This window comes from Euprymna scolopes, chromosome 25 (assembly GCF_053919585.1).
Source record: "Euprymna scolopes isolate OS-2025 chromosome 25, ASM5391958v1, whole genome shotgun sequence".
NCBI classification, from domain to species: Eukaryota; Metazoa; Mollusca; class Cephalopoda; order Sepiida; family Sepiolidae; genus Euprymna; species Euprymna scolopes.
The window spans coordinates 63,050,397-63,070,287 of NC_136506.1; the positions used below are offsets into that span (position 1 = coordinate 63,050,397).

General features: G+C 32.9%; 1 protein-coding gene across 1 annotated transcript in view; it reads left to right on the forward strand.

Moving 5' to 3' along the window:
* Positions 1-19,891, forward strand: part of LOC145247215 (adhesion G protein-coupled receptor B3-like) — a 73,032-nt gene that overhangs the window by 23,458 nt on the left and 29,683 nt on the right. Inside the window, exons 3-5 of the mRNA XM_080108844.1 lie at positions 13,719-13,786; positions 14,276-14,449; positions 19,522-19,593. Coding sequence (XP_079964970.1) covers positions 13,719-13,786; positions 14,276-14,449; positions 19,522-19,593 — 314 coding nt within the window. The remainder of the gene's footprint in view (positions 1-13,718; positions 13,787-14,275; positions 14,450-19,521; positions 19,594-19,891) is intronic.

Here is a 19,891-nt window from a genome sequence, read left to right on the forward strand (position 1 = left end):
ATGTTACAAAATATTTAACAATAATAGAATATTACAAGAATATTTCATATTATGAGAATTTTACAAAATATTTAATTTATGTGATTATTAATACTATTTAATATTACGAGAATATTAAAATTATTTGATATTAGAAGAACATTAAAAAAATATTTAACATTACGAGAATATTAAATATATTCCACATTACGAGAATATTACAAATATTTCATATTACGTGAATATTAAAAACTATTTCACATTACACATCTCTCGGTATATTTTATAAAATATATTTTATTTCGCTACTGTTCCTTTGGTATTTTGTGAAATCTAGGTATTAATTTAGATAGTGCATTGAAATAGATATTGCTTCACACTTTCATTTAAATCTGTTCAAAATCATCGAATTTTACTGTTTTAAAATAAACATAGATATTAATGATAAAAATTCTGAATTTTCATATAGTTACTAATGTTGCCATTTCTTTAAAATTATTGATGAATTAGTTTTATTACCATAACAAAAATAACCTTCTTAGTGACACTCAATATGGTTTCCGTTCTGCTAGATCTACAGCAAATGTCCTTACAGTTATATCGAATAGGATTAGCAAATCTCTCGACGGTGGCAATCTTTCTAGGGCAATTGCTCTTGACATATCTAAAGCCTTTGATAGGGTATGGCATAAAGGTTTACTTCATAAGATCGCTAGCTATGGTATAGCTGGAAAAGTCTTCTCAATTATTAAATCATTTCTTTCTGATAGGTTCATAAGAGTAGTAGTTGAGGGGCAAAAATCAGAAGCTCACAGTATTAATGCCGGTGTCCCTCAGGGATCCATCCTGGGCCCAACTCTTTTCCTGATCTACATTAATGATCTTCCAAATCATATCCTTACATCATTTGTAGACATTTATGCTGACGACACTACCATTTATGGTACCACATCTAAGACAGTAAACAACCAAGTTCTCTCCAATTCTCTCTCCTCTGATCTTGAGCACGTAGTACAATGGGGAAAGGAGTGGCTGGTTACTTTTAATGCATCTAAAACCAAGCTTCTCTCTTTACATCATCAACATTCTAATCCACATTTGTCATCAATTGAAATGAATGGCTCTCGTCTTCAGGAGGCCTCAAGTTTTGACAAGCTTCTGGGCTTGACCATTACTCCTGATCTTAAATGGAACACGTACATCAAATTTGTTGCCAAGGCCGCTGGAAAAATGGTGGGATCTTTCTATCGATCCGGTAGATATCTCACTGCTGATGCTATTCTCTATCTATATAAGAGCCAGGTACGTCCAAGGATGGAATACTGTTGCCACATCTGGGCAGGAGCTGCTAGAAAGGACTTGTCCTGCCTTAATAGAGTTCAAAATAGACTTCGTAGCCTCGTAGGAGATGTCCTTTTCTCCTCCTTGCAACCTCTATCTCACAGAAGAGATGTTGCGAGTTTGTCTCTGATGTATCGTTATTTTCATGGAAAGTGTTCGACTGAGCTTCAATCACTGGTCCCCCCCCCCTCGCCAAACTTTCACAAGAAACACTCGTCTAGCTGTAAACACTATCAATAATTTCCCCCCACTCTTTATCTGTGCCTAAACCTAAATGTAGATTCCATGAACAAAGCTTCTTTCTTAGAACTGCACGCCTGTGGAATTGTCTTCCGTTTTCCTGCTTTCCGGCTGACTACAATATGGTTGTGTTCAAGTCTAAAGTAAATAAGTTCTTGATGAGCCGTTCCATATAAGTTATCAAATTTACCAAATTTTCATTACTAATGATTACTATATTGTCCAATTTCTACTGTACACTCTTTAACCCTTATCCTTAAGTGGCCTCTTGGCCTTGATAATGTGGTGATGCCTATGTAAAAAAAAATAAAAATAAAAAAAAAAATAAAAAGTATTGTTCTTTTTTTTCATATGCATGTCTCACATTCCCAAATGACTTTATTTTTTGTACATCTGTCTAGATATTCAGTATAAAAACATCCATTAATTTATTTTAATATTTTTATGTTTGAGGGGTTGTATTAGTAGTAATTGAGCGAATAGTTTACAGCAGAAATTCAGATTACATAGATCGCATAATGCAATTGATCACATAGATTATATATATATATATATATATATATATATATATATATATATATATATATATATATATATATATATTCGAAAGTTTGACTTATGTCCAGGTAACCTACATTTAAAATTTCAAGTGCTTAGACTCAAAATTGGCGGAGGAGTTTGGTAGAGTCTGCAAAGGTCAGCTTACAACTTTGACCTATGTATGTATGTATGTATGTATGTATGTATGTATGTATGCATATAAATGAAATTGTCTGTGCGTGTGTGTCTGTGTGTGTACAATTCCCTACCAAACTATTCTGTCAATTTTCGTTCTACGGACTCGAGACTCGCTATTGAGGTTTGAGAAACTCCTTTTTTTTTTTTTTTTGGCCAGAAATTTGGCTGTCAAGTGGTCAAAGTTCAACGATTTTACATTTAAAAACTTTACCAAACTCCTCCGCCTATATTGGATCAAAGATGTAGATTACTTGGACGTGGGTCAAACTTTTTAATTTTATTTGAGCCCAAACTTTGTACAATATACAATTAAAGCATAATGCTAAGTGGACAAAACTGGTGTAAAAATTTAAAAACCTTGTATAATATACAAATAAAAGATAACCTTGTATAATAGTTAAAAGTTTTTTTTTAATTAACCTGAGCGGTCTCTACCAAATTACACAGCCAATTTTTGGTCTAAACATTTGAAATTAGACATAAAAGGCTTTCAGACATGCAGTAAGCTTTTTAATCAGTTCTTGGGCGAAAATTTGGCTGCCAAGAGGTCAAAGTTGAAAGTTGACCTTTGCAGACTCTACCAAACTCCTCCGCCAATTTTGGGTCTAAACACTTGAAAATTTAAATGTAGGTTACCTGGACATAAGTCAAACTTTTGAAGATATATATATATATATATATATATATATATATATATATATATATATATATATATATATATATATATATATAAAGTTATGAACAGTACATAGGACCCGAACAAAGCTGGGCTGAACTGTTAGTATATAAATATATCTATTTTGGCAATTAGATAATATATATATATATATATATATATATATATATATATATATATATATATTCCCTTTGTATATTGTACTCTTTTATTTATATATTGTACACGGTTATCTTTTATTTGCATATTGTACAAGGTTATCTTTTATTGTTATGGTACATAGTTATCATTCATTTGTTATTGTACAGAGTTATCTTTTATGTGTATATCAGCGAGGTATGCACAGCTATTCTTGGTCGTATAATACGCTTATATATATTTTAATAGAAAAAGTGCCAATTCTCTATTGAGTATGATATTGTACATAATATAATATAATATATATATACATAATATAATATAATATATAACATAATATTGAACTGACCTCAAAATTAAAAAACAAATTACTTGAATGCCATCAACGAGACATAACATTTCGAGCCCCACCGCGTTTGACCTATGGCAAGATGGATAAGAAAGATTCTAAAATAAAGCACTTCAAGCTCCCTTGGATTTTGCGCATGCGCACAAGTGATAGGGATATGTCGCCAACTTGAAATGAAAACTGATCATTTCAACTTGCCGACATATTTCTGTGCGCGTTATTCATCCACCCAAACAAGGATTTTACTCTTTATAAATTATCCTTGGTGTATGATTATTATTATCTATTCATTTCAGTGTAATGTGACCAGTAATTTGAGAATTTATCATACACAAAGACACACACATTTATACACCTACTGTTATATTTATACATGCTGTAAAAGTTGTCTTGTATTTGTCACAATATTAGCTTTATTACAATGTATATTATACAACTTTTATGTGTATATTGTACAAAGTTATCTTTTATGGGCATTGTAGAAAATTCGGAAGGATATATTTCTTCTTCTTTTTCTCTTTTTTCTTTTCTTCTTTTCTCTTGTGTTTGCTTCACTGCTGCTGATGTTGTTGATTATGTGACTAATTTCTGCCTGTTGATTTATCTGCGCATTCCCGCGTTTTGTGATAAATTCAAGCTGAAGTTAACAGTTCGGACTTGGCATTTGACATGTGAAGATATGCTTTCTGCTCTTCGTCTAAATAGGACGTCAAAATGTTGAAGTGTCTCGTTTAAGTTACCCAGCGAAGTTTAAAATGTTGTTTTTTGTTTTTACATAGGCATCACCACATTATCAAGGCCAAGAGGCGACTCAAGGATAAGGGTTAAAGAGTGTACAGTAGAAATTGGACAATATAGTAATCATTAGTAATGAAAATTTGGTAAATTTGATAACTTATATGGAACGGCTCATCAAGAACTTATTTACGTTAGACTTGAAGACAACCATATTGTAGTCAGCCGGAAAGCAGGAGAACGGAAAACAATTCCACAGGCGTGCAGTTCTAAGAAAGAAGCTTTGTTCATGGAATCTACGTTTAGGTTTAGGCACAGATAAAGAGTGGGGGAAATTATTGATAGTGTTTACAGCTAGACGAGTGTTTCTTGTGAAAGTTTGGCGAGGGGGGGGACCAGTGATTGAAGCTCAGTCGAACACTTTCCATGAAAATAACGATACATCAGAGAAAAACTCGCAACATCTCTTCTGTGAGATAGAGGTTGCAAGGAGGAGAAAAGGACATCTCCTACGAGGCTACGAAGTCTATTTTGAACTCTATCAAGGCAGAACAAGTCCTTTCTAGCAGCTCCTGCCCAGATGTGGCAACAGTATTCCATCCTTGGACGTACCTGGCTCTTATATAGATAGAGAATAGCATCAGCAGTGAGATATCTACCGGATCGATATATCTACCGGATCGATATATCATTTTTCCAGCGGCCTTGGCAACAAATTTGATGTACGTGTTCCATTTAAGATCAGGAGTAATGGTCAAGCCCAGAAGCTTGTCAAAACTTGAGACCTCCTGAAGACGAGGGCCATTCATTTCAATTGATGCCAGATGTGGATAAAAATGTTGATGATGTAAAGAGAGAAGCTTGGTTTTAGATGCATTAAAAGTAACCAGCCACTCCTTTCCCCATTGTACAACGTGATCAAGATCAGAGGAGAGAGAATTGGAAAGAACTTGGTCGTTTACTGTCTTAGATGTGCTACCATAAATAGTAGTGTCGTCAGCATAAATGTCTACAAATGATATAAGGATGTGATTTGGAAGATCATTAATGTAGATCAGGAAAAGAGTTGGGCCCAGGATGGACCCCTGAGGGACACCGGCATTAATACTGTGAGCTTCTGATTTTTGCCCCTCAACTACTACTCTTATGAACCTATCAGAAAGAAATGATTTAATAATTGAAAAGACTTTTCCATCTATACCATAGCTAGCGATCTTATGAAGTAAACCTTTATGCCATACTCTATCAAAGGCTTTAGATATGTCAAGAGCGATTGCCCTTGAAAGATTGCCACCGTCGAGAGATTTGCTAATCCTATGCGATATAACTGTAAGCACATCTGCTGTAGATCTAGCAGAACGGAAACCATATTGAGTGTCACTAAGAAGGTTATTTTTGTTGAGATGGTTGATTACTTCTGTATTTAACACAGATACTAGCAACTTACTCATGGCGCATAGGAGACTTATTGGCCTGTACTGAGAGGGGGATGAGCGATCACTTGAATTCTTAAATACAGGGCATACTGATGAAATTTTCCAGGGAGATGGGAAACTATTGTTGAAGAGATTGCGTTACCTGATGAAGTCGTATTTCGCTGAGAGAAATCTATTTCAAGTAAACGCAAGAAATCTGTCGAGGACATCACAAATAAAAGATATCTTTGTACAAAATACAAATAAAATATAACTTTATATAATATGCAAATAAACGATAACTCTACAATATACAAATAAATGATAACGTAGTAAAATATAGAATTAAAGATACAATATATATATATATATATATATATATACATATATACACACACACACATATATATACACAAATTTGTACAATATATACATAAATAAATGATAACTTTGTACCATATACATATAAAAGATAACGTTGTGCCGTACGCATATAAAAGATAACTTTATTTTGTACATTCCACAAAATTGTATTTTATTTGCATATTTTTACATTAGCTCCATCTGTTTGTATATTTTACAATATTATCAGTTATTTGTATATTGTACAAAGTTATCGCTTATTTATATATTGTACAAAGGTTACTTTTATTTGTATATTGTACAAAGTTATCATTTATTTGTATAGTGTACAAAATTATATTTTATTTGTAAATTCTACAAAATTATCCTATCTTTGTATATTGTACAAAATAATTTTTTTGTATATTGTACAAGTTATCTTTTATTTATATATTGTAAAAATTTATCATTCATTTATATATTATACATAGTTCTCATTTATTTGTGTATTTTACAAAGTTATTATTTATTTGTATATTGTATAAAATTATATTTGATTTGTATATTGTTCAATATTATTTTTTTCTTTGTATATTGTACAAAAATATATTTTATTTGTATATTGCGAAAGTTATCGTCTTATTTACATATTGTATGAAGCAATCTTTCATTTGTACAAAGTTATTATTTATTTGTATATTGTAAAAGGTTATCTTTTATTTTATATTGCCAGTGATCTTTTATTTGAATATTTTACAAAATTATCATTTATGTTTATATTTTTTAACGTTTTCTTTTATGCCTATATTGTGCATGATTGTATTATTTTTTATACGACACGAGATGGTATTCTGTTTTTATTGATTTGTAATAAGTTATAATTTTTATTACATTACATGTAAACAACGCTGTCTGAAAAAACGGTTTATAATTTTATATGGTCTGAAACTTTTGCAGAATCCACCTTAATCGTTAGATTCATGGGCAAATTATCTGGTTAAGTTATATATTAGTTAAACAAAGGTGCTTCGTTTATTTTTGACTGGCAGGGAAGCCCGATGTTGCCAGGGATTGAATGAGTTTCAATTAATGTTCTACACTACCAATACTTTTATTGTCATCAAAATTGGTGAAATCGCCGACTCTTCAACTAGATCGATTGATTGCCTACTCGAATCGGGAACCCAGCACGGCGCATCGGAGGAACCTTCACATTCCTCTTCGTATTGACTTAGTCCACAATACAGTTTTGGCTACATCTCACTGTAGAGCCTACTGTTAATTTCCTAAAATTATTTTTATAGAGTGACTTCAATTAAAGGTTAAATTGCAAAATTCAAGTGTCATGATTCAATTCTGCTCTAAATAGAAATATTCATTTAGAACGCGCCTCTGTCTTATCAAAGAACATACTGTTAATTTTATATGACGAGCACTTCGGCTTATGCAGTGATAAAACTTCTCAAATTCACTTTTGATGTTAAAAGTGTTAATTTTGGTCAAATCGAACTGTTCCCCTTTTAATCAGATTTTTTCGATTATTGATTTTCGATAGATAACGGAGGCATTCCGATACAAAACATATCTATGAACATTCTTATAAATAAATATAAAGTACATTTGCGTGAAATTTCAAAACAATCGGTCCAACCGTTGCGGAGTTCATAAGGAACGAACTCTGACACACACATGCAGACAAAGTGCCTTTATATATATATATATATATATATATATATATATATATATATATATATATATATATATATATATATATATATATATACTAGCAGGACCCGTTAACCGGCATTCACCGGTTTATGCAGCCCCTCCCCATTGTAAAAAATTAAAGTATGATTGTTGTTGGTGGCCAAACGCCAACCTCCTCATGTTAAGAACGGCTTTCGGAATAGACACCCCAACATCCTCGTGTTAAAACAGCTTTCGGAATATACAAGTGCCTAATGTTAAGAATGGCTTTTGGTAAAGATACCCCCAACCATCGAAAAGTACTTTCCTCTGCCAAATCTAAATGAGATTTTCGTAATCAGCATAGTCGAAAACCTATAAAAGTCGTCACATTAAAAAAAATTGTAGAGATGGTGCTAATGTAAAAATTTACCAACAAAAAATAAAAAAAATTATTGTCTTCTGTATAGAGCGACGCTAATCGGTTAATATGTTTAATTTTGTTTATTTCTTTTTCAGCACGATTGTAATCTGTAGAGAGCGACGACAATTGATTAATATGTTTAATTTTGTTCTTTTTTTAGCAACGTCACTTGGTCAATATGTTTCATTCTGTCTGCTTGTTTTCAGAACGATTGTAATCTGTAAAGTTCGACGACAATCGGTTAATATGTTTAATTTTATTGTTTTTTAGTGATACCAATCGATTAATATGTTTAATTTAGTTAGGTTTTTGGGACGATTGTAATCTGTAGAATTCGACGATAATCGGTTAATATGTTTAATTTTGTTGTTTTTTTGCGACGACAATCGGTTAATGTGTTTCATTTTCTTTTTCAGCACGATTGTAATCTGTAGAGAGCGACGACAATTGGTTAATATGTTTAACTTAGTTTTTTTAACACGATTTTCTTCTGTAGAGAGCGACGCCAAATTATATAATTTCTGGAGCGTTCGTTTATTTATTGTAGAAGTGGATTCCGCAATATGTGAATTGTCAGATATCAGCCAATCAAAATGAGAGGAATTTAAGAAGGGAGAATTTATTATTTTTGGATCGGGAAATGGAAAGATTATGTTATGTGTATGTGTGTAATAATCAGTTAATGGCGATGCAAGCACAATATCGTAGAAAAACATATAATTTGACCCGGTCTCAACTGATAGCGGAGAGAGAAAAATAGAAACTTCTTCCTCTGTAAATGTGGCAATTGTGATAGTGTTGATCATCGAATGTAATGTAGCATTTATTATCACGAGTGAATGTAGCAGAAATGATGGTTGTAAGCTACATAAAATAGTGGCTATCAGGGTAGATGTATTGAATGTATGTGGCATCTGTTGTTGCAAACTTACGGCATTTTGGTCCAGAGGGGAATTTCTGCAATCAAAATATTATATATGGAGATAAAGAGATATCAAGATGAGTTATAAAAATTGATCCTTTTTCCACTTTAATTTATCGAATATCTTTTTACACTAGAAAAATTGTCAAGAGATAAAATGGCGCATATTAATTTTTTGTGTAAAATGAGTATTTATGAAACTAAAATTATTGACAGAGTTCATTTTTTTTATTTAATTTTGCGTCATTTTTTTATATGATTTAATTAATATGGAAGAGTTTAATTAAGCTTGAAACTGTGATCAGATGCAACAGTTACTTGTTTATTAAATTTGAAATATATACAAATAAATTTTCTTAAATTTTATTAATAACATTTTATTCTTGTATTTTAAATAAATCATTTCATCAAAATCTGCTAAATCTTCTAAATAAAATATTTCATTAAAATCTATTTTTGTTAACTGGAGCATTTTTATTTTGATATTTTTTTATACAAGCACACATTAATATTTATCATCTTATTGTGCGAAGTAGGCGAACGCAATCTTTATTCAAATTATTAGATTTATAAAGTTCGTAAAGTGTAGACGCAGCGGTCCAGAAGGAAAATGACCGCTGAGTTCTTCGAATGTGTTCCACATGATGCCTATTTTAAATGATTCAATGGATTACCATGCATCGGTTAATAACTAATTCTAGGAAGTGTGGAATCTGTTATTTACCATGTGCATTGAACCGTTATTCGCAGTCAATTGATGGTTGGATATGAACATATTCAAAAGATGGATTTTGTCGTTCAATACGAAAAAAAAACAACTCTTTTTTAAATTAACCAAACTCTCCTTACGAAAAATTCTCTTTATATTCAGTTTCGGGTTTTATATAAAACTCGAACTCAGTGGCAATTTTTTTTCTAGGCTGATGAGTCTACATATTACCTATAAAGCTATATCGCCTGGGGTGGTATAAAGCTATAAGCATTTCTTCAGCAACTTTAGTAAGATATTGGATATGTCTTCTATTTTTGATCTGAGGTGAAATCAGTCAGGAAATTAAAAAGTTTCATCAACGAGAGCTGTTTATACAAAACGATAGAGATGAAAGGAGAGAAGCTTTTATAGATGTTAAAAGTAACAAACCACTTTTCTCCGTTGCAGCACGTGGCCAGATCAAAAGAAAGAGAAAAAGTTAGAGAGAGAGAGAGGGGGGTAGAATCGGCAAAATATTGATCAAAAATGCTATTCCAAGTTCTGCTTTAGACAATTATGTTCTCTACGCAGACGCTCACAAATCTCAGAATATATTCCAGACGATCATTAATGAAAATCAACAGAATTCGATATAGAAGACCCTTTATTTTTTTAGTATTTGATAGTATGTGCTTGCGATTTCTATTCAATAACTGCTTTTATAAATCTATCGATTTAAACGTTACGACAATGATACATTCACTCAAAAAACTTGCCATTTGTGATTCTGAATCGTTAATCCACTTTGTAGATGGTAAACTTTTTTTTCTGATCGTTAGTATGGATTTAGGCAATCTCGTTTTACTGCGGATATCCTAACGATCATCTCTGAACCAATATACGATGCATTAGACAAGGCCGAAGTAGGGCGGTAACCAATCTTTATCGAACACATCTGAAGGTATTCTGATGAAAATTAAATCGTACAGAATTATTGCACAAATACTAAATGTTATCAAATCCTTCTTGAAAAAATAAAAAGTCAGGTTTTGTTCGATGATCGTACATTCATCAATATGTTATTAATGCGCGTATTTCCCATGTCATAAACGATATCCCTGATAAAATTTTATCCAATATACGTATATTGTGTCCAATATGCGTATATTTGCTGGTGTCACAAGAGGCAAAAAGGAAAACAAAAGTACATATATCCAAGGTAATATCTGAAACCTTAGAAAATAACTTTTAATCTGTGGTGGAATGGGGATGTAAATGAATAGTAATATTTAATGCTAAATGCGAAATCAATCCTTTCAACAATTGCAAGAAACATTTTCAACCGCCGACTACGACGGCTAATAGCACTCTAGCTGAGAGTTCATCATGCAGACTTCTCGGCCTAACATTCATAGGCAATATGAACTGGAACAAATACACAGAAAACATTACCAAGAAGGTTGCAAGCAAGATGAACTACTTCTACCACACTAAAAGCAAGATGAACTACTTCTACCACACTAAAATCCTAATCACATCTGCCAGTATGTTATATCTCTATAAAGCCACTATTTGCCCGTTTATTATCTATTATTGCCATATTTGGTGCATCAATCGCTAGTCTCTCTTTATTAGATCAGTTGTAAAAAAAACAGTCTCTAATATAATGAGTCCTGCACTGTCTATCAAGCTCCAACCCCTGTCCCATCGAAAAATGTTGCATTCATATGCTTGTTCTAAAAATATTTACATGGAAGGTGCTCCGAATAACACTGTCCCCCTCGACGTTTATACCTCTGACTAACACAACAAGCGACAACATTCCACCCTATCACAATAGAGGTCCCTAGATGTTGGAAAGAATTCTACACTATTAGTTTATTTCTTCGAAATGCTAGACCTGCCAATGCCTACTTTTCTGACTGTATTAACATGCAAAAATTTAAATGTAACGTTAATAAACATCTAGCTGCTCAACACCCTACTTAGAATGTCCCTGTAGGCATGGTCCCTAATTCTCAGCTCCTTATGTCTCAGCAGCAATTTGCTCACAGTGTTTCATTTTACTTCAGTCGAAGTTCTCAGAAATTAAGGGGCTTCTTCCTGGGGGCTAACACTTGATCTGTATATGGGACGCATAGATATTCGAATAATCCATTAAAGTTCCATTAAAGTTCTTCTTTACCTCTCAAATACTGAGGACATAAGTTTCCTCTCTCCAATCCACCATTTTAAAATGCTATAGTTTATCTCTCTTTTTGGTCTCTTGATCTTACTGGGTTCCTAGTCTGGTGGAGTATCCAGCTTAGTGTTGTTACTTGAGGTAATATCACTTGGAGAACGTGCACCATTCCTCGTAAAAGCCAGTGTATGTTGGCCATACTGAGGAGATCTTATTTGTGCTGCGAATACCAATTTTGAGTCAAGGTTTACTTGTAGCAAAAGTATCTTCATACCAGGCTCTCCTAACAAACTCATGTACAGAGATGAGAGTGTCTAGTAGGCATTGGCAGTAAATATGAATAAAAAAAGTACAAGATTAAACAGAATATAAATTGAACAACTTGTAATATTTAAAATCTCATCAGATAAATTACGCACTATTTGAAATTAATGCATTTAATTTTTTAAAAAATACATAGCAGGAAAGGTTGAATCAAATTAACCCTTCAAACTGTTGGAATTTCACGAAATTACCATAATTCCATCATTGATACTTGGATATATTTGTTTATGCTGACTTATTTATTCGTTATGACTGGATTCTGAAAGTTACCATTAATCAATATTTTAAATCAATTTCAATTATAAATTATTTTTTAAAAAACATATCCAATTGAATTAAGAATATGAATTTTTCTTATTAATTTCATAGTTGATATGAGTTCGTGTTTTCTTGTGAAAATGTTAGAATTCTTTCAAAGTGGACCGGCGCCTCTTCTTCGGCTTTCCCATCCTTATTCTTTCTCTTCTTTTCTATTTCATATCTATATCAACTTCACCATTCTCCCTACTCCTCATATTTCCTTATTTTCATACCAAAGTAGCAAACAGTTACAACTGTCCGAGAGCCTCTTAATTCTTCGGGCCGCGGGGCGCTGCATTATTTTGTGCAGCATGTCTTAAGCAAGAATAGCCAGGAAACATTCCATTCCAGGCTTCAGAGCACATGCAGAACCTGTTCTTACTAAATGATCACCCAACTTAGCTCTGGCCAGGCTCAACGTCTCTTTAACTTCGGTGGATTGATCGCAACTTTATAATGCCTTATACAACATTATAAATATCCAAATTCTACTAATGATACACGGTCACTTGTTAGTTAACTTAACGTTTCACCAGAAGATTAATTAAATGCGCCTTCTCTAAGTTATCTAAAGATCTGATAAGCCATTCCCGACTTAGTAACTTTGAATCAGTTACTCTCCAACGTAACTTTATTATTTGCCAAATGATGTTTTTAACTTTTCTGCTCTAGCAGTTCATACTAAAACACGCAAAATGGAGAATAAAAAAAAATCTAATTAAGTTTCGACATACATAAACGAACGAACGCTCTGTTGATATATATATATATATATATATATATATATATATATATATATATATATAACCTGGATATAAGAGACTTTTTCTCCGGTCTCTACAGCTCTCTTATATCCGGGTTACACTTATATCCGTTTTACATTGTACATTATCACAGGCTCTAATTTAGGACCAGAGAAAATATCTCTTGTATCCGTTTTTATTATATTCAAGTCTCTTATGTCCGGGTTACACTTTACATTGACACAGTCTCCAATTTAGGACCAGAGAAAATACATTTTATATCCGTTTTTCTTATATTCAGGTCTCATATAGCCGGATTACACTGTACATTAACACAGGCTCTAATTTGGAAGCCGAGAAAATATCTCTTGTATCCGTTTTCTTATATTCGGGGTCTCTTATATCCGGGTTACACTGTATATGCTGTCTCCTTCATTTAGCAGAAATAATAATTTTAAAATATTTTCTCTATTTTTATTTATTTTGCTCAAAGGAACGGTCAGCAGGGAATTACCAAATGTCGAATGTGTCAAGACATCTATTCAGGATGCGAAATCATCGGTAAGACGTATAGTTTATCAATGTTTTACAGCATATCAGAACATTTAGCGATAATTGAATCTCCCCCCCCCCCCAAAAAAAAAGAAAAATGAACGAAAAACATAAAAATATTTTATGCTTATGTTTTTGTAAACTTTATTTTTCAGATCAATTAAAATGCATTAAAAACTACGCAAGAAAAAAATGAACCACTTTTAAAAAAAAAACTTTCTTATTTCAAATGGCCGCTTAAAGATTCCTGCACGATTTGATAAGACACTGAACACGCGAATGTATCGTGTAAGAAAAACACTACTGAAGGTGGTGAAATGGCGCAAAATAGTTCAAAGGTTCAGGAGTTCAATGCAAACGGTAAATTTGCGACGGGCTTGATTATCAGATTCGTTGTCAGCCACCTCGAATACCCCTAAAAACAAATTAGAGTGGTCGCGATTCTGTTGTCGCGTAAGGTAATATTTACCTTTTTTATTTTTTATTTCTTTTCTCAAGCTTCGTCAGATTGAAATTGGAAACAAAGTGAGTTTCGAAGCTTCCGTTAAAAGCCTTGCAAATGCAACCAAATACTCGTTGAGCGCAGAAGACATCGCCGAAACCATTGAAGCCTTGGATATTGCTTTCAGCATCGTAAACAGATCGAAAGAAATCTCCAAAAAAGATGTTAGGGTAAGAATCGATGTTGTATTCTTTATTTCTTAGCCGCAACAACTATGCTATGTGGATGACGCTTTGAAACTATGGCTACCTGCGTGAAAATTTCAGAGTTTGGGTTAGCTCAATAGAACAAGCCTCAAATATTTCAAAAGGTTAAGCTATTGAACTTATTATTTTGAACATAATAAACGCAAGACACAAATCAACCAAATATGAATATTTTGCATTTTCTGCCAACACATCCATTTACTGTTTTCAAATATATATATATATATATATATATATATATATATATATATATTACCCTAGATGCCAAACAATGCTTCGTATGCAGTGTTGCATTATTATTTAGGAGATCAAATAAAATATTATAATTATTTCTTTCTCTCTAGAATTCATCCTCACAGTAGCCGTCTCGAGTGATTTCTCAATCGAGTCCGGATCACAGTCAGTCTCACACGATTTTCTGTACTCTTCGTTTAATTCCATCAGAAGTTAATTCCCACTATCAAGTGGTAGACTTAGATCCCCCCCCCTTTTTTTTTGCTATGCCACAAATAGTTCTCTATGTTAATCTATTATTTTCAAAATAAAAACAAAAAATTTGGATGGGCAATTCGAGTTCTTAAGGGTGAAAAAAGAAAAAAAAAAAGTAAAACAAAACTTCGTGTTACAACTTCGTAAAATATTCAATTTTTATTACATTAATATTCCCTGAATAATCAGCTATCTAAAGAAAATTCACAACACAGGAAATTAAGTCGCTGTTTAAATAGTCGAAGCCAGAGCAGGCACCATACGATATTCTAAATCAAAATGTTATCTGTCAATTTCCAATATTGCAGACTGACTGATTCGGATTTCGGATATCTTAATAGTAAGAAAATTTAACTTGATGAAGTTAGAAAGATGATTTTCGGATAACGAAATGAAATAACAAAATGGAAGACATGCGTGATTATGCCCTGTCCATCAATATTAAACGGAAACATATTATTTAATAACATTTGCCTAAATGAAAATATGCTGCCTAAACACACATGTGTGTGTGTGTGTGTGTGTGTGTGTGTGTGTGTGTGTGTGTGTGTGTGTGTGTGTGTGTGTGTGTGTGTGTGTGTATTAGGTTTAGGTGTATTAGAGTATATTAGGGTATAGTAGGTATATGGAGTATATTAGGTTCACGAAAAGGTTTTTGCAGAATTTTAAACTTTGATTTCAATTGATGTATTTTCAAATAAGTTTGTGTTATAATACCTTACATTATGTGTCATTTGTCTTTTTAAGTGCGTTTTTCGCTCTATGTAATCGTTTTAATTACAATCGTTAAAATGGGGGAAAAAGCAAATTCGCACAATTGTCTTATTTCAATTCAAGCTAGGTCTAAAAACTGCTGAAACAGCTTGCCAGGTCAATGAAGCGTTTGGCATAGGAACCACTACTGAACGCACAACACAGTGGTGGTTTAAGAAATTTCGTAGCGGCGATGCGAGTACTAAAAATGATGAGGGTAGTAATCACCCATTTACGATCCATTAAGAGCCAACGATCCATTAAGAGCTTTAGTCAAAGCCAATCCACGCACAACTGTTGGAAAACTTGCTTCTGAATTAGACGTTACGTATACGACGATTTCCATCAACTTGAGAGAGATTGGAAAGACAAAGAACTTGATAAATGGGTGCCTCACGAATTGAACGACAACCAAAAAAAAAAAAAAAAAACGCCGTTATGAAGTGTAATCTACCTTTCTTTTATGCAACAATAACGACCCGTTTTGCAACCGGGATGTAACTTGCGATGAAAGGTGGGTTCTTTACGATAACTGGCGACGCTCAGCTCAGTAGTTAGACGCTGACGAAGTGCCGCGACACTTTCCGAAGTCAGAGTTACGCCAAAAGAAGGTCTTGCTGACTGTTTCGTGGTTACAGTATTTTGAATGCAGGCGAAACCATTAAGGCGGAGAAGTACTGTCAACAAATAGATGAAATGCACCAGAAACTTCGACAACAACACTCAGCATTAGTAAGCAAAGAAGGCCCAATTCTCCTTCGCGACATTGCCCAACTGTCCGTTGCTAAATCGACCCTGCAGAAGTTGAACGAATTGGACTACGAAACTCTGCCTCATCCACCATACTCCTAAGACCTCTCACATACTGACTACTACTCACCAGCATCTCGACAACTTTCTGCGTAAGAAATGCGATATCAAAAACGCCTTCAGCAATTTCATCGCCACCAGAACGCAAGATTTTTTTACATTACTGGTATAAATACACTTGTTTTGCGTTGTAAAAAGTGTGTTGATTCTGATGGTGATTATTTCGATCAATACAATTTTATTTGAGACGAGACATAATTAAAAATTAAAAGTTAAAAACCGCAATAACTTTTTGTCTATATATATATATATATATATATATATATATATATATATATATATATATATATATATATATAAGGAAGGGTTGTAAAGAGATAGCTTCGAATTTGGGGGTATCAAAACTAAAGCAAAATATGATGAAAGTCAAAATAAAATAGATAAACCCCATAATTTATTATACCATACCTCTTCACACTGAAACACTTATCAAAATATTCTGTGGATCTATATCAAAAAACCTTGTTAAACTTTGTGACATATTTCCATTCTCTGGGGGTCAGGCGCGAACGAACGCCCCATAATTTTATCATACCATATTTCTTCAAACTGAAACATAATTATCAAAGTATACTTACGCAGATAGATGAAAAGTCTTTATTAAAGTTTGTGCCTATTTCCATTCTATGGAGGCCATGCGAGAACGAAGACCCCACAATTTTATTATACCATCTCTATTTAAGTTAAAACATACTTATCAAAATATTATTATGTACATCTATATCAAAAACACTTGCAAACGTTTTTTTTTATATTTAAATTTTTTATTTCCATACTACGCAGACCCCACAATTTTAATGAACCACCATTCTGCCAGATCAAACATACCCATTCCTGTGTCTCGATACATCTTCTATCATTATATGTTATCAGTTTTCTATAATAGTCAACCATATAAGCCTATTCGTGAACAGACACACATACACACAGACGTTAAGCTTTATATTATATATATATATATATATATATATATATATATATATATATATATATATATAAGTTTCGTGGTTAAATTTTAAATTCTGAAAAAACAACATATAGAGACATATATTCGATTTAAGAATTTATTGCTTGACAAAAGGAATATATAGAAGGGGTTATTTTACTTTCCTTAATCCATGGATTTTCAACAATGGCTCATATCATTGGAGGAAATGAAGTTAAACGTTTTTTTTTTTATTTTAAATTTTTTTTATTTCCATACTTGTGGACCAGGCGCGTACACAGACCTTTATTTTAATGAATCATCATTATGCCAGATCAAACATACCCATTCCTGTGTCTCGATACATCTTCTATCATTATATGTGATCAGTTTTCTATAATAATCAACCATATAGTGACCAGACACACACAGACGTTCAGCTTTATATTATATATATATATATATATATATATATATATATATATAGAGAGAGAGAGAGAGAGAGAAGGGGGGTTAGATATGTAAGTGCAATGACATTAGTGAGGGAGGCATGCAAAATTTACCCGTTTGTGATGGTATACCTTCCCAATTCCCTCTCTCACTTTTCTCCTTCCCATTCACTTTCTTTATTTAAGATATACGTCGAATAAAATCTTTTATCTAAGTGTTACTGTATTTTGAATAGCGACAAAAATCAACTGGTGTTTTCTCTTCGCTGCAACCTCTATCTCACAGAAGAGATGTTGCGAGTTTGTCTCTGCTTTATCGTTATTTTCATGGAAAGTGTTCAACTGAGCTTCAATCTATGGTCCCCCTCGCCAAACTTTCACAAGAAACACTAGACTAGCTGAAAACATTATCAATAATTTTCCCCACTCTTTATCTGTACCTAAACCTAAACATAGATTCCATGATCAAAGCTTCTTTCTTAGAACTGCACGCCTGTGGAATTGTCTTCCGTTTTCCTGCTTTCCAGCTGTCTATAATATGGTTGTCTTCAAGTTCAACGTGAACAAGTTTCTGATGAGCCGTTCCACTTAAGTTAACAAATTTACCGAACTTCCATTACTATCGATTACTATATTGTCCTTTTGACTACACTCTTTAACCCTTATCATTGAGTGGCCTATCGGCCTTGATAAGTGGTGACGCCTATGTAAAAAAAAGTATCTCTTAATCGGTATAACGAAGTTATAGGCATTTCTTTCTCGTTGGATTGAAGATATTCCTTGTTTCGGGACGAGTAGCAAGGACATGTTTTTTTGAAGAAAGATGACGAAAACGATTCAATCTTTAACCACATTATATTTATCTTTACTCTATTGATTTTATCTATGCTTTACGAAGAATGGGTTATGGTTAGATGGTCCCCACTCTGACTCATGGAGTCTCAGCTCCATATTTATGAGCGAGTGAGGAGGGAGAGAAAGAAGGAGATTATGCATCAGGATCCCAGAGCAATACATGTATCTTGAGTAAAATGTCTTTCAGCAACTAACTATTCAACTTCAGATCTTTTCTATATCACATGGTTAAACCACTAATATCGTATAGAGGATCATAACTGACCTCAAAGGTCATAATATGTCAATCATACGATATGAGTCAGTACACTTGGAAAATCCGATTTACGCTTAATTTTAATTATTTGAAATCTGCACCTCAGCAATGAAAATGATGATTCGAACTTTAATATGATAGGCCGGATCGTTCAATAATTCGATATTTCGCAAACTTATTGGAAAAGTCGATTTCTTTTGTCACTCTCGGTGTTCATATTCTCTTATCTAACCAAATGAGTTCAATCAGATTGAGTGCGAGAGATGGAAAAAAAAGTTGCGGGAGAGGAGGGAAGAGAATCTTTGAATAGAGAGATGAGAAAATAAAAATAAATACACAAAAAATGTCTTCTAAAAAGTTTTTCATTGGTACAGACATAACCCAACACTTTATACTTAGCTTTCCGTATTCTTATAAGAGATGTCTGACTATTTCACAGAATTTGGTTGGCGTCATCAGTAACCTTCTTACAGAAGACACAAAATCGGCGTGGGAAAATTTAGAAAAAAAGGTACGTAACAATTTCTAAAATTGTGCCGTAGTCACAACGCGACAGTTGAGTGAAGGCCACCCTTTAATGTCAACTTTTAATGACATTTCTTTATTAATGTCAACTTTTAAGTACATTTCTTTATTAATGTCATCTTTTAATGACATTTCTTTATTAATGCCATCTTTTAATGACATTTCTTTATTAATGTCATCTTTTAATGACATTTCTTTATTAATGCCATCTTTTAATGATGTTTCTTTATTAATGTCATCTTTTAATGACATTTCTTTATTAATGTCATCTTTTAATGACATTT